Below are 24,940 nucleotides of genomic sequence, written 5' to 3' on the forward strand. Positions count from 1 at the left end.
AAACAAACAGGCAAAATACAAAATTTGTGAGTTTGGTAGTTGATTAAATGTCCTTTGACCAGTAGCTGGCCACTTGGGAGTGCTTCTGGTGTTGCTGCAAGAAGGTCCTCCATGGTGCATGTGGCAGGGCTCAGGTTGCATTGCAGCAGGTGGTCAGTGGTTTGCTCTTCTCCACACACGCATGTCGTGGATTCCACTTTGTAGCCCCATTTCTTGAGGTTGGCTCTGCATCTCGTGGTGCCAGAGCACAGTCTGTTCAGTGCCTTCCAAGTTGCCCAGTTTTCTGTGTGCCCAGGGGGGAGTCTCTAATTTGGTATCAGCCATTGGTTGAGGTTCTGGGTTTGAGCCTGCCACTTTTGGACTTCCGCTTGCTGAGGTGTTCCAGTGAGTGTCTCTGTAGATCTAAGAAAACTATTTCTAGATTTAAGTCGTTGACGTGCTGGCTGATACCCAAACAAGGGATGAGCTGGAGATGTCTCTGCCTTGGTCCTTTCACTATTGGCTGCTACTTCCCGGCGGATGTCAGGTGGTGCAATACCGGCTAAGCAGTGTAATTTCTCCAGTGGTGTAGGGCGCAGACACTACGTGATAATGCGACATGTCTCATTAAGAGTTACATCCACTGTTTTAGTGTGGTTAGATGTGTTCCACACTGGGCATGCGTACTCAGCAGCAGAGTAGCATAGCGCAAGGGCAGATGTCTTCACTGTGTCCTGCTGTGATCCCCAGGTTGTGCCAGTCAGCTTTCGTATGATATTGTTTCTAGCACCCACTTTTTGCTTGATGTTCAGGCAGTGCTTCTTGTAGGTAAGGGCACGGTCCAGAGTGACTCCCAGGTATTTGGGTGTGCTGCAATGCTCCAGTGGGATTCCTTCCCAGGTAATCCTCAGAGCTCAGGATGCTTGTCTGTTCTTAAGGTGAAAGGCACATGTCTGTGTTTTAGATGGGTTGGGGATCAGCTGGTTTTCCCTGTAATAGGCAGTAAGAGCACCTACAGCTTCAGAGAGCTTCTGTTCTACCATCTCAAAGCTCCCTGGTTGAGAGGTGATGGCACGATCATCAGCACAGATGAAACTCTCTGTCCCTTCTGGCAGTGGCTGGTCATTTGTGTAGATGTTGAACATGGATGGAGCAAGCATGCTCCCCTAAGTACATGCTATTTTTTTCACAATATTTGTCAAGCTAACCTTTATTTCAGTTACCATTCATACTGCCTTGCTATATTAAGTAGGCATTCACAGGTTTTACATTTTATTGTAAATGCTATTAAGGACTGCATCCCATGCAGTCTTCTCTCTGACTTCTTTCAATTTCTCTGTGCTGCCAAAATGGCCAACAGATGACACAAGTATACGACTGGTATTTGCTCATGCGACTCCATTGCTGCAGTGCAGGGCTATTAAGGTAGGACGTTACAATCGTCTGGGGAGACTCTGCTCTTGATCCCGCCTGCGTCACAAACATGTTTGGCGAGGACAAGAGACAGGGCCTTCCCAATGGTGGCTCCTCGGCTATGGACGCCCTTCCTAGAGACATTAGATTGGTCCCTTCTTTGTTAGCATTTCGGAGGAAAGTTAAGACCTGGTTGTTCAAGCAGGTATTTGAAAAGGCAGTGTAACAAATACAGGATCATGGAACGACTGGATGATGAGATTGAATCTTAATTTTAACTAAGAGACGCTAATGAGATATGCTTTATTGACTTTGCAATGATCGTATATTTATGCGTTGTTTTTAATTGTTTTATGATGTTTGAGCATTGAATTTTTGCTACTGTAAACTGCGTTGAGTTGCCTAAGGGCTGAGAAAAGCAGTATATAAATAGAGTAAATAAATAAATATAAATAAATATAAATAAAAATATACAGAAGAGCCGTTCAGCAGTGGAACTCTCTGCCCTGGAGTGTGGTGGAGGCTCCTTCTTTGGAAGCTTTTAAACAGAGGCTGGATGGCCATCTGTCAGGGGTGATTTGAATGCAATATTCCTGCTTCTTGGCAGGGGGTTGGACTGGATGGCCCATGAGGTCTCTTCCAACTCTTTGATTCTATGATAGATAGATAGATAGATAGATAGATAGATGGAAGACTGTTTTCAAGAGTTGGGTGCTATTTGACTCCCAACAACAGAAACTGGAGAGAAGCGGGGAAAGTATGTGGATGGCTGCCATCCCTGAAGACAGAAAGGCATGGAACCGTAAAGTAGGGAACAAAAAAGGATGGTTCCCTTAGCTTTTCCCTGCTTTCATGTGATGAGATCCTAAGATACTTTTTCTGGAAGTCAGAATATAAATTAAACAAATAAAGGCAGACCCTGGGTTACAAACATCTGACTTACAAATCACTCATAGTTAAGAATGGGGGGTGAGACAACAGGCAGTGAGAGAAATTGGAAGGGAAATTCACTCCTGAAAAAGTTATCATGCGGAAAAGGTTCCTCCGCTGAAGCTTTAATACCAATGCTTGTTTCCACAACAAGCCAAATGTTTCAAAATCCAATTTTCACTGGGACAGAAAATGAGGTGAAATATTCTGAATAGGGGCACAGATAGCGCAACGAATACCACAGGAGTGTTAACCCTTCCCTATGCTATCCAAAATTTATATATATGGCTGGAGTTACACTTTTAAATGTATCTGTTCCAACTTACATACAAATTCAAGTTAAGAACCAACTTACAGAACCTATCTCTGGTTACATCCCGTTTAGATTACTGCAACACTCTCTACGTGGGGTTGCCTCTGAAGACTGCCCGGAAGCTCCAACTAGTCCAACGAGTGACAGCCAGACTACTAACAGGAGCGGGGTACAGGGAGCATACTACTCCTCTGTTGTGCCAGCTCCACCGGCTGCCAATTAGCTTCCGAGCACAATTCAAAGTACTGATGTTAATCTATAAATCCCTAAAGGACTCCGGCCCGTTTACCTGTCTGAACGGATTCTCCCCTATGAACCATAAAGATTGTTAAGATCGTCTGGAGGGGCCCTGCTCTCGGTCCCACCATCCTTGCAAGTGCGTCTGGTGGGGACGAGGGACAGGGCCTTCTCGGTGGTGGCCTCTCAGCTCTGGAACTCTCTCCCACTGGAGGTTAGAACTGCCCCTTCTCTCCTGACTTTTAGAAAACAGGTGAAAACCTGGCTCTGGAAACTGGCATTTGACAAGTGAGTCAATAACTTGTGGCTATATAGATGGATGGTGATGAACAACGATTTTATTGGGATGACTTGGCCATTGTAATTATATGATTGTATTATATGATTGTATTTTAATTATATGATTGTATTTTTGTATTTTAATGTTTTAGTGTATTACGGAATGTAATGTTTTTAAACTATTGTTTGTGATATTGTTGTTGGAAACCGGCCTGAGTCCCTCTACGGACTCTAAATAAATAATAAATAAATAATATCTTGTTCATAACTTAGGGACTATAAATCCATAAGTGATCCTGATTTCCAATTACAGTTTAACACTGTATTAAGTGGTAGAGATTCCTCACTCAGCTCAAAGGCATCATTGCCTGCATTCTACTGCATTTGAACATATTTATGTAGAAATCACCTTCAGGCAGAAAATTTCAAGGAGAACTTGGAACAAATCGTATTACTGTTGCTATTGCTTATTTATATACAGTGCAATAAGGGTGTTTGGAACATTAAAATGTTGTTTTTTATTTATGAAGTGTCATCAAAAACCCAACACAGAGGATTCTGCCAAGGCAATGGAATCTTTACTTTCTTCACTAACATACTACATACAAAGGAGATCTCTAAATCAATGGTGTCAGGGGCTGATTTCTGCTGTTCGAGATGTCACTATACATCTTCTCCCTGACATCTCGGGGTGGAGTGAAATCTGGGTAATAAAGCCAATTGCAAAGGACTTCTGTGAGTGGTCTACATTGCTAGCTAGATTCTGCAGGTACTGACAGCTGCTCCTTAATTGTATTGCGTGATCTTTGAACTCCTGGCAACACTGCACATAGTTCTCTGAAGCTCAGTCGTTCCCTCCATATTTGTTAGACTGATGAGTCACACTTCCTGTCTATCTAGAATCAATACCAACAATTTCAGAGTGAGCTACAACAAAGTTAGAAAGACAAGATAAAAAAAGTGCAGTACTCTATTCTCACTGAATCTTGTACATAAAAAGAAAAATGTGCAAATATTTTACAACATTTTAGGCAAATGTTCAGGCCTGGAGTTGTCTTATTTCAATTATTAATGATTATACTATAAGATCCCTTAGGGGGAGTCATGAGTTCAAATTGGTCAGCTAAATAAATACAATAAAAATTATATTCAAAACTTGGAATGTTATGTATTCTAATGATTTGTGGAAGCTTACAATACTACAAGTACAAGTTGAGTACCTCTAATCTGAAATGCTTGGGACCTGAGGGATTCTGTATTTTGAATTAATTTTTTGAATGATACTTTCTGGAGATTTATATTTTATATATATCTTACACACATAGGACGGGGTTACACTCCCCCTGAAGTCACAGGTCCGCAGTTTGGTTGTCCTCCTGGATTCATCACTTACGCTTGAGGCTCAGGCGTCAGCAGTGGCTGGGAGGGCGTTTGCACAATTGAGACTCGTGCGCCAACTGTGACCGTACCTCGTAAAGGCTGATCTGGCTGGGGTGGTCCATGCCTTGGTCACCTCTACATTGGACTACTGTAATGCACTCTACGTGGGGCTGCCCTTGAAAACGGCTTGGAAATTCCAACTGGTCCAACGGTCGGCGGCCAGGTTGTTAACTGGTGCTCCTTACAGAGAGAGGTCAACCCTCCTGTTTAAGAAGCTCCATTGGCTGCCGTTCATCTTCCAGTCCCAATTCAAGGTGCAGGTGCTCACCTACAAAGCCCTAAACGGTTTGGGACCCGCCTACCTGCATCTCCATATATGAACCCACACGATCCCTTCGATCATCTGGGGAGGCCCTGCTCACGATGCCACCTGCGTTGCAAGTGCGTTTGGTGGGGACGAGGGACAGGGCCTTCTCTGTGGTGGCCCCCCGACTCTGGAAATCTCTCCCAAAGGACATCAGACAAGCCCCAACGTTGGCAGTCTTTAGGAAGAGCCTGAAGACCTGGCCGTTCCAGTGTGCCTTTCCAGAATAGGAAACTCTAAGCATCATGTCCCAAATGCACTTCGTTTAGAGATTTAGGATTGTCTGCACATTGCACCTACCTCCAAAAACCTCTACATTTCACCTGTCATGTCCAGCACTTTTTAAATTTTGTCCATTACGTTTGGCCCAGCCTTAGGTTTTAAATGCGTCATGTTGTCATTGTTTTTAGTGTTTTATTGTTTTGCCTGATGTTTTATTATTTGCTTTATGAGTTTTTGCTGTTGTTTTGTTGGTGGCCTTGGCCTTTGTAAGCCGCATCGAGTCCTTTGGGAGATTTTAGCGGGGTATAAATAAAGTTAATAATAATAATAATAATAATTTTATGTACAATATTTTAAATATTTGTGTGCATGAAACAAAGTTTGTGCACATTAGATCATCAGAAAGTAAAAGTGTCACTATCTCAGCTAATCATATGGAGAATTTTAGATGTTGGAGTATTTCGGAAATCTAGATGAGAGATACTCAACCTGTACTTCTATAAAATAATTCCAAACACAGTATAATGTTTAAGCAAGATTTGGTGATACTGGTTCTTTCCTCTTATTAAATACTACAATTCACATAATCAAGGCTACTGGAGAAGCTATTAAGATGTTTACACATGATCTGTATTAGTTTACTAAATGAAAATCAAATTAACCTAATTAGTTAGGTCAGTGGAACATGTGGATTCTAAACATCCAAAAAAAACCTCACATTATGCCAACACAAATTCTTACTTAAAAACAAAACAAAAACAAACCATTTATCATTATTTTAATATAAGGAGAAAAATTGGCAGATTGCTTTGCTGATCTTTTTAAAAAAATCAATGTATAATTTGCATCTGTTGTGTATTCAAATTTATTAAGCCACCACTAGATGTCACTGAATTCCCCATTCAGATTTTTTTATTTTTCAAGAGATGTCATAAGGCATCCCTCTTGTGTATAATTTTATTATGTTTGCTGAACCGACTAGGACATTAAGATCGTCTGGGGAGGCCCTGCTCTCGGTCCCGCCTGCATCGCAAGCGCGGTTGGCGGGGACGAGAGACAGGGCCTTCTCGGTGGTGGCCCCCCGGCTGTGGAACGCCCTACCTGTGGACATCAGACAGGCCCCCTCACTGCTGGCATTCCGGAGGAAGGTCAAGACCTGGCTTTATGAACAAGCGTTTGGCTAATTGTGCAATGAAACACAGTAAGATGGTACAACTGAACATAGGAATTGGTATAAAGGACTATGATTGCGGATTCTGATTTTGATTTGTTTGCTGAGGCGCACGTCTATGTTAATTGATTGCTTGATTTGATATGTCTTGTATAATGTGTTTTAACTGCTTTTTGATATTGTTGTGTTAACCTTTACTATGTAAACCGCCTTGAGTCGCCTTTTTTGGCTGAGAAAGGCGGTATAGAAGTAAAGCAAATAAATAACTAAATAAATAAACACTTAGGAAAAGCACATGCTATGAGACAATTGAATAGTCTGTCTTGGAAGGTGGTAGATTTCCATTTACTGTATTAGAGATGTCTAAGCAGATCCTGGACATTCCACAGGTATACATTGTATACTCCACTTGCCTTACTACCATCAGATCCTCTGAAGATGCCAGCCACAGATGCAGACATAACACCAGGAGAAATGCTGCTAGAACACGGCCATACACGGAACATGGAAACCACAAAACACCCCAGTGATTCCAGCTGTGAAAGCCTTTGACAATACATCTAAGCAGATATTCGGCCATAGAGGAGAGATACTGAGGACTGTGGGAGAGTACTTTTCACATAGTGAAAGCCTTGGCTGGGTATGACCTTTGAGATCCTTTTCAGTACTATGATCCCTATGGCATTTTATCCCAAGCTCTCATATGCCTGATATGACAGTATCAAAATGACCTTTGCGAGATTCAGACTAAGTGACGGAGGATTAACCAGGTCCTCCAATAAAGTCAAATCTCATAAATTCCCATAAAAGGCTGCCTGCAAATGACCCAAGGATTATTGAAAGGATTAAAATTTTAAGGAAATGCACTACAGAAAGCCTTTATTAACCAAGCTATATCTATATAAATAAAAATGTAATGTCCGTTTGTGATACCATCAGAACTCAAAAACCACTGGGGGAATTGACACCAAATTTGGACACAAGCCAGCTAACAACCCAATGTATGTCCTCTACTCAAAAAAATTGATTTTGTCATTTGGGAATTGTTGTTGCTGGGATTTATAGTTTACCTACAATCAAAGAGCATTCTGAACTCCACCAATGATGGAATTGAACCAAACATGGCATACAGGACTTCCATGACCAACAGAACACACTGGAAGGGTTTGGTGGACATTGACCTTGAGTTTGGGAGTTGTAGTTCACCTACATCCAGAGAGCACTGTGGACTCAAACAATGATGGATCTGGACCAAACTTGACACAAATATTCCATATGCCTAAATATGAACACAGATGGAGTTTGGAGGAAATAGACCTTGACATTTGGGATTTGTAGTTACTGGGATTTATAGTTCACTACAATTAAAGAGCATTCTGAAACCCACAAACGACAGAAATGGGGCAAACTTCCCACATAGAACCCCCATGACCAACAGAAAATACTTAAGGCCATCCAGTCCAACTCTCTTCACCAGGGCAAGAAAATGTAATCAGAGCCCTCCTGACAAAGAGCCATCCAGTCATAAATATAAATAGATAGATATGATTCTCTCTCACACACACACAGATATAGTATCACAGATTTGAAAGAGACCCTTAAGGAAAGACTATGATATGTTGCATATTCCAGAGTAGGCAAACCAGACACTCTCCACATCAACACTGACAAAGAAACCACAAGAAATACTGTTTACTCACAAGCATAAAGTAATTACATATATTAGAAACCAACACTTTGTCATTATTTTATTTTTCAGATCACCAGACTGGGCCACAGCAACGTGTGGCAGGGGACAGCTAGTACCTTAATAAGATTAAACAACTACAATCAAATAGAAACACACTTTTAAAATAAACATTTTCTACATAAATAATATAAATGAAAGGTATCTTTCCCATGTTTTGTTCCCCATTTTCTGGCCAACACCACTGTCTGTGAACAAATGTTATTCTGCATTTATGCAAAATGCAGGAAACTACATCTCTTAAATGACACTGCCTCTGACAGTACCCTATTCTACAGGAGAAGAAAACTGAAACTATGTTTGAACACCCACACATTTTTTAAAAAACCTTCAAACCAATATTTTAAAGATTTAACAATAAATTATCAAAGTGTAAGGGCTCACAGGTCGCACATCCTGAATACCTCCCACGCAGCTAGAAAATGAAGAATATTAATAGTAGCTAGGTGTAAGAGTTATAGATACCCCGATAATCATTCTCCACCCACAGAATGCCACAGTAAAACAAGTTTTAAAAGAGGAAAGACGTGTGTGTGGATAGAGAATGCTCTGTATGAAATCACCAACGAATAAAGCGAAGTGCTTCTGCAAAAGCACTCTGAATTAAATGTGAGGCTTCCCAGATAGAGTCCAGGGGCATGAAGCACTGAATGAAGATAGGAGAGCAGTACACCCAATTGAGGAAATACAACACTGCTGCTTGCACCAAGACCCTACAGATGTGAAGGTGGCTAAACGGATGAAACTCTGAGTAGTTGAGATTGCTAGGTGAGAGGAGATGGAAAGTGGAAAATTCTCCCACCCCGCCTCAACCTCTTCCTACTAAATTTGAATCCAAACAAGTGAGTATCATATAAAGATAAATATGAAACAAGAGACCAGGTCCATACAATAAAATCAAGGAGTGAAAGATAAGGGGTTGAAATGATAGTTAGATTGCATAATAAAAGATTGTATGATGTGTACATAGCTTTACAGCAAGGAATAAATGAGAAGTTTTAGGAAATGAGAAAATATTAAAAGTATAAGTATAAATCAGCTACAAGAAATACAGAAAACTGTCACTTAGAAAGAAAATGTAATACAACATCAATTCAATTCATGGGAATCAAAAATTCATGGATGTTACTTCAAAAAGCTCACCTCCCAATATTTGTTCTACTGAAGCTGTAAAGAGTTCTTGATGAGTTCAGCACTGATAACAAGGCAGCAGATAAAACACAGGTACTTTCATGGAAGAACTTTTTTTAAAAAAATTATAGTACATCTGAAACTTCACTTAATGATGAACCATGTTTCCCCAGCTGGAGTGCCGCAGGGTTCCGTCCTGGGCCCGGTCCTGTTCAACATCTTTATTAATGACTTAGATGAAGGATTAGAAGGCAGGATCCTCAAGTTTGCAGACGACACCAAATTGGAAGGGATAGCCAATACTCCAGAGGACAGGAGCAGGATTCAAAACGATCTTGACAGATTAGAGAGATGGGCCAAAACTAACAAAATGAAGTTCAACAGTGACAAATGCAAGATACTCCACTTTGGCAGGAAAAACAAAATGCAAAGATACAGAATGGGGGACAATGTCTGGCTCGAGAGCAGTACGTGTGAAAAAGATCTTGGGAGTCCTTGTGGACAACGTTAAACATGAGCCAACAATGTGATGTGGCGGCACAAAAAGCCTATGGGATTTTGGCCTGCATCAATAGGAGCATAGTGTCTAGATCTAGGGAAGTCATGCTACCCCTCTATTCTGCTTTGGTTAGACCACACCTGGAATATTGTGTACAATTCTGGGCACCACAATTCAAGAGAGATATTGACAATGTGTCCAGAGGAGGGCGACTAAAATGATCAAGGGTCTGGAGAACAAGCCCTATGAGGAGCTGCTTTAGGAGCTGGGCATGTTTAGCCTGAAGAAGAGAAGGCTGAGAGGAGATATGATAGCCATGTATAAATATGTGAGAGGAAGCCACAGGGAGGAAGGAGCAAGCTTGTTTTCTGCTTCCCTAGAGACTAGGACATGAAACAATGGCTTCAAACTATAAGAAAGAGATTCCATCTGAACATGAGGAAGAACTTCCTGACTGTGAGAGCCAGTCAGCAGTGGAACTCTCTGCCCCAAAGTGTGGTGGAGGCTCCTTCTTTGGAAGCTTTTAAACAGAGGCTGGATGGCCATCTGTCAGGGGTGATTTGAATGCAATATTCCTGCTTCTTGGCAGGGGGTTGGACTAGATGGCCCATGAGATCTCTTACAACTCTTTGATTCTATGATTCTATTTGTAGCTTCCAGTTACCCAAACCAAGAAGCTTCTAAACGTCATGCAAAACTAGTCATGAGAACAGAAGTGAAGTTGCAAGTCAAACAAGAAGGATGAAGAGGTCAATGATGTCAAAGTAACAACTACTTGTTCAGGAAGTCATCTCTGTGCGGAAACATTCTCTAGGGATGAAGATAAACCTCCCTAATCTTTCCATTTAGAATAACTTACTTCATATTTGCTTGAATTGTTAAAGTTAAATAAGATATCTGTTTATGTCACTGCATATGATTGTCATTCATGGGGCTCTTCTGTCCAAGGGTCCTGCCTCTATCTAGTATTGGATGTCCTTTTATTTCTTTTATAGAGTCTGATACTTACATTATAGATAGAATTCTCTAGGAACCAAAGGCAAAAGAGGTTATCACTAGGCATGTATGAAGACTCACTTTAAATAGCTTTAAACTCCAATAATTCTGTATGGAGTAGCTATCACAGAAATTCCATTTAGCCAGATAGACCAGAGGAAGTGTATAACATTGTTTCTTTTTTGTGATCTTAGAGCAGAGTTTTTAAATGACTGCATTAGAAACAAATGCACTCATCGCTAATAGTCAACATGGATTTATGAAAAACAAGTCATGCCAGACTAATCTGATCTCTTTTTTCGATAGAGTTACAAGCTGGATAGATGCGGGAAATGCCGTGGATGTAGCGTACCTGGATTTCAGTAAGGCCTTCGACAAGGTTCCCCATGACCTTCTGGCAAGGAAACTAGTCCAATGTGGGCTAGGCAAAACTACAGTGAGGTGGATCTGTAATTGGTTAAATGGACGAACCCAGACGGTGCTCACTAATGCTTCCTCTTCATCCTGGAAAGAAGTGACAAGTGGAGTACCGCAGGGTTCCGTCCTGGGCCCGGTCCTGTTCAACATCTTTATTAATGACTTAGATGAAGGGCTAGAAGGCAGGATCATCAAGTTTGCAGATGACACCAAATTGGGAGGGATAGCCAATACTCCAGAGGACAGGAGCAGGATTCAAAACTATCTTGACAGATTAGAGAGATGGGCCAAAACTAACAAAATGAAGTTCAACAGTGACAAATGCAAGATACTCCACTTTGGCAGGAAAAACGAAATGCAAAGATACAGAATGGGGGACGCCTGGCTCGAGAACAGTACGTGTGAAAAAGATCTTGAAGTCCTCATGGACAACAAGTTAAACATGAGCCAACAATGTGATGTGGCGGCAAAAAAAGCCAATGGGATTTTGGCCTGCATCAATAGGAGCATAGTGTCTAGATCTAGGGAAGTAATGCTACCCCTCTATTCCGCTTTGGTTAGACCACACCTGGAATATTGTGTCCAATTCTGGGCACCACAATTCAAGAGAGATATTGACAAGCTGCAGTGTTCCCAGAGGGGGGCGGCTAAAATGATCAAGGGTCTGGAGAACAAGCCCTATGAGGAGCGGCTTAAGGAGCTGGGCATGTTTAGCCTGAAGAAGAGAAGGCTGAGAGGAGATATGATAGCCATGTATAAATATGTGAGAGGAAGCCACAGGGAGGAGGGAGCAAGCTTGTTTTCTGCTTCCTTGGAGACTAGGGCGCAGAACAATGGCATCAAACTACAAGAGAGGAGATTCCATCTGAACACGAGGAAGAACTTCCTGACTGTGAGAGCAGTTCAGCAGTGGAACTTTCTGCCCTGGAGTGTGGTGGAGGCTCCTTCTTTGGAAGCTTTTAAACAGAGGCTGGATGGCCATCTGTCAGGGGTGATTTCAATGCAATATTCCTGCTTTTTGGCAGGGGGTTGGACTGGATGGCCCATGAGGTCTCTTCCAACTCATTGATTCTTTGATTCTATGATTCTCATGATATGTTAGCGTGTCAGCTGCGGTGTGTAGCACAAATGTAATGATAAACGCCTGAGTCTATAATAAAATAAGCAATACATCATGTATTTTAAAAAAATGTAAATGGAAGGTTTCCATGAGATATGTTGTGTCCCTGTACATTTTGTTATTACAATTTATGGATGTGTCCGTATCTCTTATAAAGGGTTGGTTTAACCTCTGGTTTGCTAGTAAAACTGAATTACTATGTCATGAAATTAACTGAGAAAATGAGTTGCATATCCTATGAAGTATCCTACATGTTTAGATGAGCTGATAAGACTTGTATCTAAAAGGTACCTTTGATAAGAATAAAAGAATCAGAAACATTTACAACATTCATGTATTTAAAATACTTTGTCCAAATTATGAAAAGATTGTGTGCAATGATATTTTTCGTGTTTTCCAAAAATAAGGAAAATAAGGCATTCTCTGTCAAGCTGACTGTTCCTATTTGTATTGACTCAAAAAAGAAACAGTTACTTGGTTCTTTATAAATGCATCAAGCCAATAATCTTTGTAACAATGTTGGTATCTATGTACTTTCTGGGACATTTTTCGACCAATACCCTCATTTTAAAAAATTAATCATGTTTGCTTATTAGCAATTCCTAGTAATGCTTTGATTGAAATTCATCACATCATGCAGATTTCAACCCAAAACTGAAAGCAAGTCCATAAATTCAAGTAAAAACTAACATCTGAAAAGAACGGAAACTCAAAATAGAAAGTTTTATTAGATAGCGAGAAAGTTTAAACAAGTTAGCTCTAATTAGTTTTGAGACGTTTACATTCCAGGCATTATTTTATGTTCAAATTAGGAGGGAAAACCAGAAGTAGGTGCACAGATTTTGGAGAGTGTTTAATGCCGCCTATTCATCAGATTTATATAGGCATACAGATGGCACAAGTCTTTAATGAGGCTTCTACACTAGTTCTGCAGCATCTGTCCTACTTGCAGGCAGATCAAAACAGCATTTATTTGCGAATGCTCAACCCACTTCCATAAAAGCAAACAACTTAAGACAAGTACAGTCTGAGATTCTTGTTTAGTGATGCTCTGCTTTCGGCTGTTTAAAAAACTATACACATAAAAAGGATCTGTCACATCTTTTGAAAGAGAATGCATCTCCTCCTCATACAAAAATGCTATTATTCAACAGGAAGCCTTCTAACAGGCTATCTATAAACTGGAGTGGTATAAATTCTACCATTCTAGAAACAATGGTACTCAAAAGAGCTACAGACTTCAATGATATGAAAGGGAGAAGAATTATGGAAACAATCCTGGAATTTATTGGTAATCTGTTTTGTTTGCTGTCACAAAACAAAGCAAAAGCCTGTCAATATAGGAAGGAGAAAGAAAAGACGTGCAACATTTCTGAAAACAGCCTTTGAACAAATATGTTTCTAACTTACCGTCACAGACTTCAAAGTCATTCCGTGATAGGTGCCCATTGTGTCAATCTTGAAACCTTCCGTTTCTGTGAAAATAAATGAATAAAAAATCTTGTAAGTAAGCTCATATAGAGATATATGACGGACCGTTCAGATGGTAAGCAAAGGTATTAAAACTGACGTGTGTTGTGAACTATTCTTAGATTTTTTTAAAAAAATGGGGTAGATAGATAGACAATACAATTGCATATGAAGGAGAATAATCTATTAGATGATGAAACCTCTTTAAATACAGGGTGAGGCAGCATAACTTCCTTTTTTTAAATGTGTGCCATTCAGTTGGTTGAAGACGTAGCAGAGCGCTAGTGGTCTCGTTCGAGACGCGGGAGTATAAAGGTTTGTCCTGCCACAATTCAGTTGCCATCATGCGTTGGAACAGTAAGGAGCATGCTTTTGCCATTGAGGCCTACTTTTCGAGCTGATTTGAAGTGGCTGGCCCACTGTCCATACTTGGCCCCTTGTGATATCTTTCTATGGGGTTTTTGAAATCCTGTGTTTATGTGAACTGTCCAAGGGCCCTACAAGATTTGAAGACCAACATCCAGGAAGAAATTGCCAACATAATACCTAGGCTGGCAAGAATCATGACAAACGCCAGAAATCGGTTTACTCAGTGTATGGAGAATGGGGGACGTCACCTACCTAATTTGATCTTCAAAACTATGTAAAACAAAACTTTAGGTATGCGCCTACATTATAAAAAAAAATCTGATTCATACAATGGGTTTTATTAAGTTTTGGAAACAGGAAGTTATGCTGCCTCACCCTGTAAAACAGCCTCGAACCATTTGGAATAAACAACACAGTACTGAGTGATTCAGATAATTTATTTTCTTTCTTTCTTGCCCTTAAGTCTCAATGTGGGTCTCAAACTTCATGAAGCACCAAAAAAGAAAAGCACACCAAGAACAGATTACAAGTTGTCTGTAATGACCTCTCAAATTCTATGAGATGAGATACCCATAAGAAGAATCACAATAAAACTCTCACAGTCCCTGTCTCCACCGGACATCTTTTGTAATGACCCCTACTAAGAAATTATGGAAATTAAAAGTAAGCAACACATCCCATTCTTATTTCACTAGCTCAATTCTTATTCTGGTTATGATGGGAGGGTTAGTATTCCACATATTTTATCTCAGACTTCCAGTTTAAAAATAATTCTATTTCTTTGCAAACTCTGATGTGAATATTAGGAGCTCTATATCTTGTACTTGTGTCCTGTATCAAATAATATTTGCATTAAAGCATTATTCTTATTTGCCCATTGAGCAAGCTAAATAAAGAGGAGGATTGTTTCTTGAACATGATAGATAGGAGTTGTAGAATTAAGCTTTTGTTTTCTTTACATAGAATCTTGAGGCAAGGTTTATGCGTGCGTCTCTTGTGGGGGAAAAAAGATCAAAGATTTTGCACACTGTGAAAGTATCATAAGTTGCAGCACCTACAGAATACCCCTGGCTAGTGTCTGACATCCACAGTTAAACCATCTCAAGTAACAAGGCTGAGAAATGTGTCTTTGATGGACACCATAGAGAACCACTGTCAGAGTCAACAGTGCAAGATCAATGACTGGCTTAGCTCAGTACAAATGCAGTTTCATAGGCTTGTATTTCCTCCGGTTATATGTTTTATCAGTCACTGCCTTCTGAAAACAATGCATGTGTACAGTTCAGGTAATATGCAGCTTTCTTTACTACATATTTTAAGACAGACAAAATTAGGAAGCCTGAAAAACAAGCATGCACTATTAAAACCATGACAAATACAAGCATGCTTCAAAATAAAGATTAGATGTTACCATGAATAAAACTGCGAGTGCATTCACATTAGCAAGCATTAAAATGTAAATGGAAAAATCAATTGAGATGCATAAGGGCAGGAACTTATTATTAGTTAAAATCAAGAATAGGCTGGAATCTCTGGGGGATAACGTTAAAACTGATTCTCTAGTGTGGTTCATATAATTAACCTCAACAGTCAAAACACTATTTTCTGAAATGCTGAAACAGACATCCCTAATAACAGTTGTCTATAAGTCATTTCAAACAATCCCTATTCGACTGTGTCTCGGGGATTTCATAACTCTAGAACTTATCTTCTTTCCCAGCTTTACTGTGTAGCTGGCTGTCTTTTTTTTTTTTTTAAATACATCTACTACCTTGCTTCAGGTGCAGAGGATTTTACTCCTAGAAACTTGAACATGTCCTCAAAAAGTCTCTGAAGGCTAATGTATACATAGCAAAGCTGGACATAACAACAGAGCATTATGTATTTTCTCTATCCCCTTCTCTCTCTATATATGTGAGAAGCAGCAACCACCAGTACTCTTGCACCCAAATATCTCCACTAAGTTGAGGACAAGAGAAGGACATTAAGGGTGGCTATTCTGTAGGATCAAACCAGTTTTGGCTCGGCTGGGCCATGAAGGCTCCATCCAGCCGCCAGACCAGTTAAGTGCTGTGCAGTGTACCCACGCACCAACTGTTGAGCTGGTTAAGTAGCTGGCCATGGAGATGCCTGCAGTGCTGATCTGGAGTACCTCACTCCAGATCACCATTATTTATTTATTTATTTATTTATTTATTTATTTATTTGTGTATGTATAGCTTTTATATTCCGCCCTTCTCACCCCGCAGGGGACTCAGGGCGGATTACAGTGTACACATATATGGCAAACATTCAGTGCCATTTTTTGACATACAAACATATACAGAAATACACAGAGGCTATATAACTTTTTCTGGCCGCCAGGGGAGTTGTCGCTTTCATCTTCCATCTGCAATGCTGATGAAGCACTTCCGCATTCCTCGCATGCTTCCCCGCTGGAATGCTTTGCTGGAGTCTTCTTTATGGCCTCATAAATCAGTTAATTTAGCCTCCCCACACTTTAAGGTGGTACCTAATTTTCCTACTTGACAGATGCAACTGTCTTTCGGGTTGCAAAGGTCGACAACAGGCTACACAATTGGTTGGAAACCCACTCCAACCCGGTCTGGCTTCGAACTCATGACCTTTTGGTCAGAGTGATCTTAATGCAACTGACAGTCAGCCAGCTGCGCCACAATCCTGGTACACCATCCTTGTATGTAGCCCATGTAGCTGGGCCCTATGTTAAGGCTCTTGATAAATGGTCTCGATAGCACTTGGGACTGTGTTCCAAGTCTAGCTATTACAATCAGCATCATAAATTAACAATTTCAAATGAGGAGTCTTCAAAACAACAGAATCTTCAAAAATATGCAAATAGTATGTCTTCGTGCAACAAATGTACTTTCCATATGAATGGAATGGTAAGACAATGTAGACATTGATATTAAATTGTTAACTATTTCCACTCAGCAACTCTGTCTCGTGTGTGTGTGTGTGTGTGTGTGTACAAACACACACACACACACACACACACACTTGTGTATACAGAGCAGATAAAATTAGCTTTATTTCATCAACTCTGTATTTCTGCTTCTGGCAGAAGATCAAATTAGACTTCTGTGGTCCCTTCATTTCTAGTCCAAAATTAAAGAATTTCTGAAAAACAGTAATTTGTATCTCATTTGTGGTGCTTCTGTGTTATAAATCCATCATTTTAATATCTGTTGTATGATTTCTATTACTATTATACAATTAAGACTTCACATTGAACACACCTGGATTTTAAGCCTCTCTCCCCAGCACATTTTTACTAATATTAAAGTGTTCGTTTCTAAGCATCATTGATATGAAAAGGTTGTTCTGGCAAGGCAATATAAAAGATCAGCCAGGTATTATTCCCATGTCTCATTGAAAGATTTGGTGCCCTGCATAAACCAGTTGAAACATATATTTGTAACTATAAAATAAATTCCCAACAGGAATATAAACCTTTGAAAAAGAAAGGTGCTACTTTGTGGAGAAAGTAGAGCTGGTGAGACAGTTAATTATTATGCCAGCTGCTCCTCATATGACACCCATATGGGAGTGAGGAGAAGATTATGAGTTGTCTTATATGTCCTCCCATATATGTAAGTAGAAGAAAGTTTTTTTTATTTCAATATTAATTCATCTATGCTATTTGACAGTGTTTAAGTAGAAGCAAAGTGACTTGTGAGTGGACTATTGAATATCTGAAGTACAGGTCTTCAAACATCATTACTCATTTGTCTGATCTTCATGGTGATACCTCTTTGTTGCCATGTATAAATCTGGTATTTGCCATCAAGACCAACTCATAACCGCACAATATAGCTGATTTGTCTAGCTATATGGTGACCACACAGCTATAATACTGGGTTATGGCTACTTTTGCCTGTTTTCTACTTTTGCCTGTCCTGACAATACCTCTTGAAGCAAGCCTTCGACAATGCAAGTGTTCAGTGTTGTGAAAGGAGCAGACATGCTGCAGCGATCTTCAACCAGCTGTCACAAATATACACTGACAGTCCTCTTCAGTAAAACCAGATCTACACCACTTGATAAGGAACAAAACCATATTCTTCCAATGTGAAGGAAAAGAAATGTTAGGCATTCGTTTTTCATGACATTTCCTTAAAATGTACACTTGGCTTTCTAAATACACTTTAAGAAAAGCTATTCACATCTTAGGACAATGGCATACTGAAAATAAAGAATAAAAAGTACAATAATCCTCTTTAAACAATGTACCTCTTTCAGAACTCCATAAAAGATAATATAGTTTGCAATGGAGTACACTAGAAGTGCACATGGAAAACAAAACCTATCAATATGAATGACAGAATCAATATGAATGACAGTTCATATTGATACTGTCATTCAATAAACAGCAGGATTATGAAAATCAGTTTTGAGGGAAACATTCAGAAGAGAAAACTAAACTTTATCCACATGTGGTAGAAATGTAAAGTAGTCAAAACCTTTTGGCATCAGATCCGCAAAAAAATCAAGTTAATTCTACAGTTTAAATTCAATCTTAAACCAGAATATTTCTTATTGGACATCACAGATTTTGACATAGATAACAACACAAACAAGATATTCTTCTATTTAGTTACAGCAGCTAGAATCAAATTAGCACAATTTTGGAAAAACAAAGAAATACCCACGATAGAACAGTGGTTAGTAAAAGCTCTAGATATAATGAACATGGACATATTAACACAAAGGATGATACAAAACATAATTTTTAAAAAAGTGACGAACTGGGATAAAGTTCTAAATTTTCTGAAAAGGAGAATAAGGAAATAAAAATCTCAAAATTAAAAATGTGTGAATAAAAATTGAGAAAGAAGACATAAGTCCCCAAGGCGAGAGGAATGGAAGACATACTGTCTTGACACTGAAGAGTAATATTTGACCTGGGAACCTGGAAGACGCCACAGCGTCAGAGATCAGCTCTTGGATCATCTGTCCATCCATCCCCTTTCTTCCCTCTTCCTCCCCACCCTTTCTTTTTCCTTTTTTTATCTTCTTTTTTTACTATTATTATTGACTTTCTATTTGCAACTACTTCGCACTGTCTAATCCGCACATATTGTTCCTCCACTTTCCATGTAAACGGATTTTTCTTCTATTTGCATTTTTTAAGGACATTATAAAGTCTGATCACCTTTCTATCTCGCTCCACTCTTGAGAGCACCTATTCTAAAAATTTTATATATATATATATAGAGAGAGAGAGAGAGAGAGAGAGAAGAGCAAACTAGAAAATTGTTCTTTAACTCTAGTTGTTTCATGACACATTTTTTGCTACACCTTCAAAATACTTCTCAGTTTTACTTGCATGCAGAATGTGGATTACATTCTGATGGATCCAAGTTAGCCAAAGAAGCCTAAATATTACCATGAATCTCAACTAAAGTAGTTAAAGTGACAATGGAATTGGACAATGCTTGAGAATAATGAGATGCTGATGATGTTGCTTTTATTGCTTTTGTGATGTCTTATACTATTTAATGTTTTTTATCTATTATGTTTTATGTATACTGATTTGTTGGAAAGCGCCTTGAGTCGCCAATTGGCTGAGAAAGGCAGTATACAAATACAGTAAATAAATAAATAATTAATAAATGGAAAAATTGGTATACAAATACAGTAAATAAATAAATAATAAATAAATGGAAAAATTGGAAAGGAAATGCTTTGGTTATGTTCCACTCACTGAAAGGATCATGTACTCTACCTAGGACTAACAATTGGATTTACTCTAATAAGCCCTTTGAACCATCTGGCCTTCCGTACAACTGCAGTAATACCAACCTAATTTCAAGCCATGGTTCTTGAAGTTGAGCAGTTAAGAGTCAATCACAAAAGATAAAACAGTAATGTAGAGGTGACAAAAGTAAAACTACTGACTTCAATGAAGACTCTAAACCAGGCCTGTACAACCTGTGACCTTCCAAGTGTTTTTAAGCTCCCAGAATTCTTGATCATTGCACAAGCTGGCTAGGGCTTCTGGGAGTTGGAATCCCAAACGCCTGAAGGGCCAGAGGTTGTGCAGATCTAAACCCTCCAACCCTAGCCCTCCCCCTTTTATTTTAAGGCAAAAACCCACCCTAAATTGGTTACAAACAGCACCAAAATATGATGACTTGTATTTTAGTATCCTCTTTGGGCACCTACAAGCCCCACAAGATTGAAAATGCTGGATTAAAAACCAAAAATAATTTCAAGCCACATTTTCAACTCCAATTGTGGTGCTGTGATGCACCAGATGGGACAAAAATTCTTGCCATTCCCACTGAATTTCCACAAACCTGCTTTTAAATACCACGTCTTGGTTAAAGATAAATGTCTCCATGGATTTCTCATGGCTGAATACACGATTAAACAATCATCTTTTAAAACAACAACCATTATTAAGGGCAATTAGAGCCCTCTAACAATGTCTCATGCAACAATAAATTTAAATTAAAATAACTGTAATACTATAAAACAGGGGTCCTCAAACTTTTTAAACAGAGGGCCAGGCCACAGGCTTTCAAACTGTTGGAGGGCCGGATTATAATTTGAAAAAAATGAATTAATTCCTATGCACACTGCACATACCTTATTTGTAGTGCAAAAAACACTTAAAAACAATACAGTAATTAAATTGAAGAACAATTTTTAAAACAATATAAACTTATTAGTATTTCAATGGGAAGTGTGGGCCTGCTTTTGGCTGATGAGGTAGTGTTGTTGTTGTGTGCTTTCAAGTCGTTTCAAATTTAGGTTGACCCTGAGCAAGGGTCAGGTAAATTACCTTGGAGGGCCGTATTTGGCCCCCGGGCCTTAGTTTGAGGACCCCTGCTATAAAATATGAGCACAGAACTACAAAAACATACTATCTAAAGCAGGCAAGATAATGTCATCATCTTAAAACCATCCTTCAAGATGCCGGGCAAAAACCTGTTAAGAGGCGTATACTATTCCCAACACAGCTTTGCCTTCAGTTCTTTTGGGTTTTAAAAGGCAACTAAGTCTACTTACAAGACTGCTGTGATGGCAAATAACAATGATTTATACATTAGTGTTTTACAAACAAAGAGATAAAAGCAGCCCATAAAAAGCAGAAGATATATTCTCACCCTTCTGAACTTCTCACTTTTTTCTTTGATAGAAATCAGTGAGACTGATGCTTTTTAAAAATATATATCTATACACTGTTGTCACATTAACACCTCCTGGTTCACATTATTTTAAATAAGGCTTACACAAGAGTAGTTTTTATACTAAGTTCCAGAGGATTTTGTCCTTTTGGCTGCACAAGTTTGTTTAACAGTGAGGCAAAAGAAGAATTTGTTTCAAATATGATTCACAAGAGTTCGCCTCCTTATTATACTTTATTTAAAAAGAGCTTTTATCAATTTCATTAGAGCTCTGTATTTGTTTTTATAGTAATGAGATTACTGTGTGAATATAAAATCAACGTGCTGCATATATCTACAATTTGCTTTTTCATTTAGCTGTACTTTTCCTGTGCTTCAATGAATACAAATTAAGCACAGAGGAAGGCTGTTTCTGAACTGTGAGAATAAATAATAATATGAAACACACAATGTTTCCATCTCAAACTGATTTTTCTAATTATTTCCCCTCTGTGCTTCTGTGCAGAAGTGACAACTGAAACACATTTGTAGATTGCTGTTCTCTCTCTCTCCCCCCCCCCCCCCCCCCCGGATCCTTAAAGAACCTCTTCCAATAGAAAAACTGCTTATTCCATTCTAGAGTAGAGGGGGGTCATTGCTTCTTTTAGGTTCTCCTGTGATGAATTAAGTCCTTGTCTTTTGCAACTCTACTAAGAGAAAGAGTTAATTCCATTTTTTGAAAAGAGCTAACATATAGTACTTACACTGACCCATGAGTGAGTCGATCCAGGTTTATTTTTAATGACAATTTCTAGACTTATATATTGAATATGTAGGGTACATTATCTGTCTAACCCTCTCCCATCAACCATAGGCAAATCTTCAGATCCAAAATATACACCAAGCAGGTTGCATCAGCATGTTTCAATATGCTTCAATGTCACTTCTAATCAACATTTTTTGCTATTTATTTTCCTTTGGAAAATATCCCTGCCCAGACATCAAAAAGGTCAGGAGTGGCACAGCAAAGAAAGTAAAGGGATTTGATGGTTTTAAAAAAGTTCTTATGGGATGGACTACGTTCCTGCCTTCCACCACTCGACTTGGAGGAGGAGATGTTCCCTTTTCAATACGAAATGAGGTACAGTAGTGACATGGATAAGTTGGCCCAGGTTTTTTGTGTTGATTTGTTTACTAACATTTCTAAACTTATACATGAGTAGATATAATAGGTGGTTTTGGCCCATGTTCTCCTGCTTAATAGAATGGAACATAACTATACAAATAATTTTCCTTTCTCATTTAGTCTGTGAGAGAATAACACAAATTATGTGCAAAAGCAATGTTCACATTTATGATAGATAAAAACTGTTATAGTTCTTTACATGAGCTTGAGAAAACCTCTCTACTAAGTAGGAATTAAGATCTGCAATGCCTTCTCAAGGTAGAGGAGAACATTCAAATGTTAATCTGATCAAAGCCCTTTGCCATTACATTAAGGTTTAGTGTCACTCATCTCCAGCTGAGAATGCAAGGCGCTCACAGAAAAGCCACCCTTTTCAACTACGCTAAGGGAATATATTCACTTAACCATCATGCATAATTACCTAGTGCATCTTAAGATTTCGATTTCTTGTACTTGGGGCAAAAAATGAGACAAAAGAGACTGATACAACATTAGAACTACTGTGACCTCCCAGTACAAATTCAGATGTTATTCCAACTTATCCCTTCTCTTGGATCAGAATAGCACCAACATTTTCAGGAAACAAGAGAACAAACTTTCCTTACAACGCTTTTGTAAGTATATACAGTTAATGTACAGTATGTGCTATGAAAAAGTCAAATTTAGCATGACAATTGGAACTGGCACAGGATTCCTGAAGATCAAGAAGACTAAATATTGTCCACATGGATGGACCGAGGTATCACAAATACAATGGCAGACAGCTTTTTGACAAAACATTCTGATCTCTGTCACAAAACAAAATGGTGACAGTCTACCTGGTAAGAACCCTTTGGAAGAAACACATAAAAATACATTATATATTGAAATGTTATATTAATGAGCACTGTATTCAAGTTATTTCACAACTGGGAAGGACAATTCAGAAGGAAACCATACATAAAGCATCAGGCTTGGCCCTTTAGTGAAGTCACCAGGGGAAGAAAGCAAGCTTGATTCCACCCATCTGATGCTGTTGACTTATTAATTTACTTTCTTCTACATAGGTGATTTTTTATGAATATTAAAAGGTAAAGCTCTGCATTTCAGAGCACTGCTGCAGTATGGATCAAAACCAAAACAGAATCCTACCATACTAGAAGAGGTAATAAAGGGATCTGAGGAACCCTGGGGTTCCTCAGGGTTCAATACTGTCTCCCATGTTGTTTAACATATACATGAAGCCGCTGGGAGAGATCATCCGGAGTTTCGGAGTGCGATGTCATCTGTACGCGGATGATGTCCAACTCCGTCACTCCTTTCCACCTGCTACTAAGGAGGCTGTCGAGGTCCTGAACTGGTGCTTGGCTGCTGTGACGGTCTGGATGAGGGCGAACAAATTGAAACTGAATCCAGACAAGGCAGAGGTACTCCTGGTTAGTCGTAAGGCCGAACAGGGTATAGGGTTACAGCCTGTGTTGGATGGGGTCGCACTCCCCCTGAAGACGCAGGTTCGCAGTTTGGGTGTGATCCTGGACTCATCGCTGAGCCTGGAACCTCAGGTTTCGGCGGTGACCAGGGGAGCATTCGCACAGTTAAAACTCGTGCGCCAACTGCGCCCGTACCTTGGGAAGTCTGACTTGGCCACGGTAGTCCACGCTCTGGTTACATCCCGTTTAGACTACTGCAACACTCTCTACGTGGGGTTGCCTTCGAAGACGGCTCGGAAGCTCCAACTAGTCCAACGCTCGGCAGCCATGATACTAACAGGAGCGGAGCGCAGGGAGCATACAACTCCTCTGCTGCACCAGCTCCACTGGCTGCCGATTTGCTACCGGGCTCAATTCAAAGTGCTGGCGCTGGCCTATAAAGCCCTAAACGGTTCTGGCCCAAGCTACCTATCCGAACGTATCTCTGCCTATCAGCCCACCAGGATCCTGAGATCTTCTGGGGAGGCCCTGCTCTCTATCCCGCCTGCTTCACAGGTGCGGCTGGCGGGAACGAGAGACAGGGCCTTTTCTGTGGTGGCCCCTTGGCTGTGGAACACCCTTCCCATGGAGGTAAGATCAGCCCCCTCGCTAATGGTGTTCCGAAGAAGATTAAAAACTTGGATGTTTGAACGGGCATTCGGTTAATCAGTGCAATGAATGTGATGATTACAGGAATGGTAATATCGACGACGAATTGGATCACGACTCTAGTTATGAGATGCATTGTGTTGTTTATTGTTATATCAATACTGTATATTATGTTCTTATGGTTTTAAATTGTATATCGTTGATTGATTTTTATCCTTGTTGTAAACCGCGTTGAGTCGCCTGTTGGGCTGAGAAACTGCGGTATACAAGTAAAGTAAATAAATAAATAAATAAATAAATCTTATTGACAAAGATTCCACAGGAAGCTCGGATCTCTGTTCATGTGAGTATTTTATTTATTTGTCGTGTCAGGACAACCAGTCAAATTATATTACATTATATAATTATATGTGAGTGTTCATATATGTGGATAAATACACAGAGGTTCATTTAATAAACTAGTAGTCTTGCCCCTGCCCCAATCCATCCAGCCATCAAAATGCTACCTTATGATTTTATATTGGAAA

The 24,940-nt window shown here is 39.5% G+C and overlaps 1 protein-coding gene across 1 annotated transcript in view; it reads right to left on the reverse strand.

The window, feature by feature from the left end:
* CDC73 (cell division cycle 73) overlaps positions 1 to 24,940 on the reverse strand; it is a 164,717-nt gene that overhangs the window by 90,514 nt on the left and 49,263 nt on the right. The window contains exon 10 of the mRNA XM_060774537.2: positions 13,609 to 13,673. Coding sequence (XP_060630520.1) covers positions 13,609 to 13,673 — 65 coding nt within the window. The remainder of the gene's footprint in view (positions 1 to 13,608; positions 13,674 to 24,940) is intronic.

The sequence above is a fragment of the Anolis sagrei genome, chromosome 4 (genome assembly GCF_037176765.1).
Source record: "Anolis sagrei isolate rAnoSag1 chromosome 4, rAnoSag1.mat, whole genome shotgun sequence".
Lineage (NCBI taxonomy): Eukaryota > Metazoa > Chordata > Lepidosauria > Squamata > Dactyloidae > Anolis > Anolis sagrei.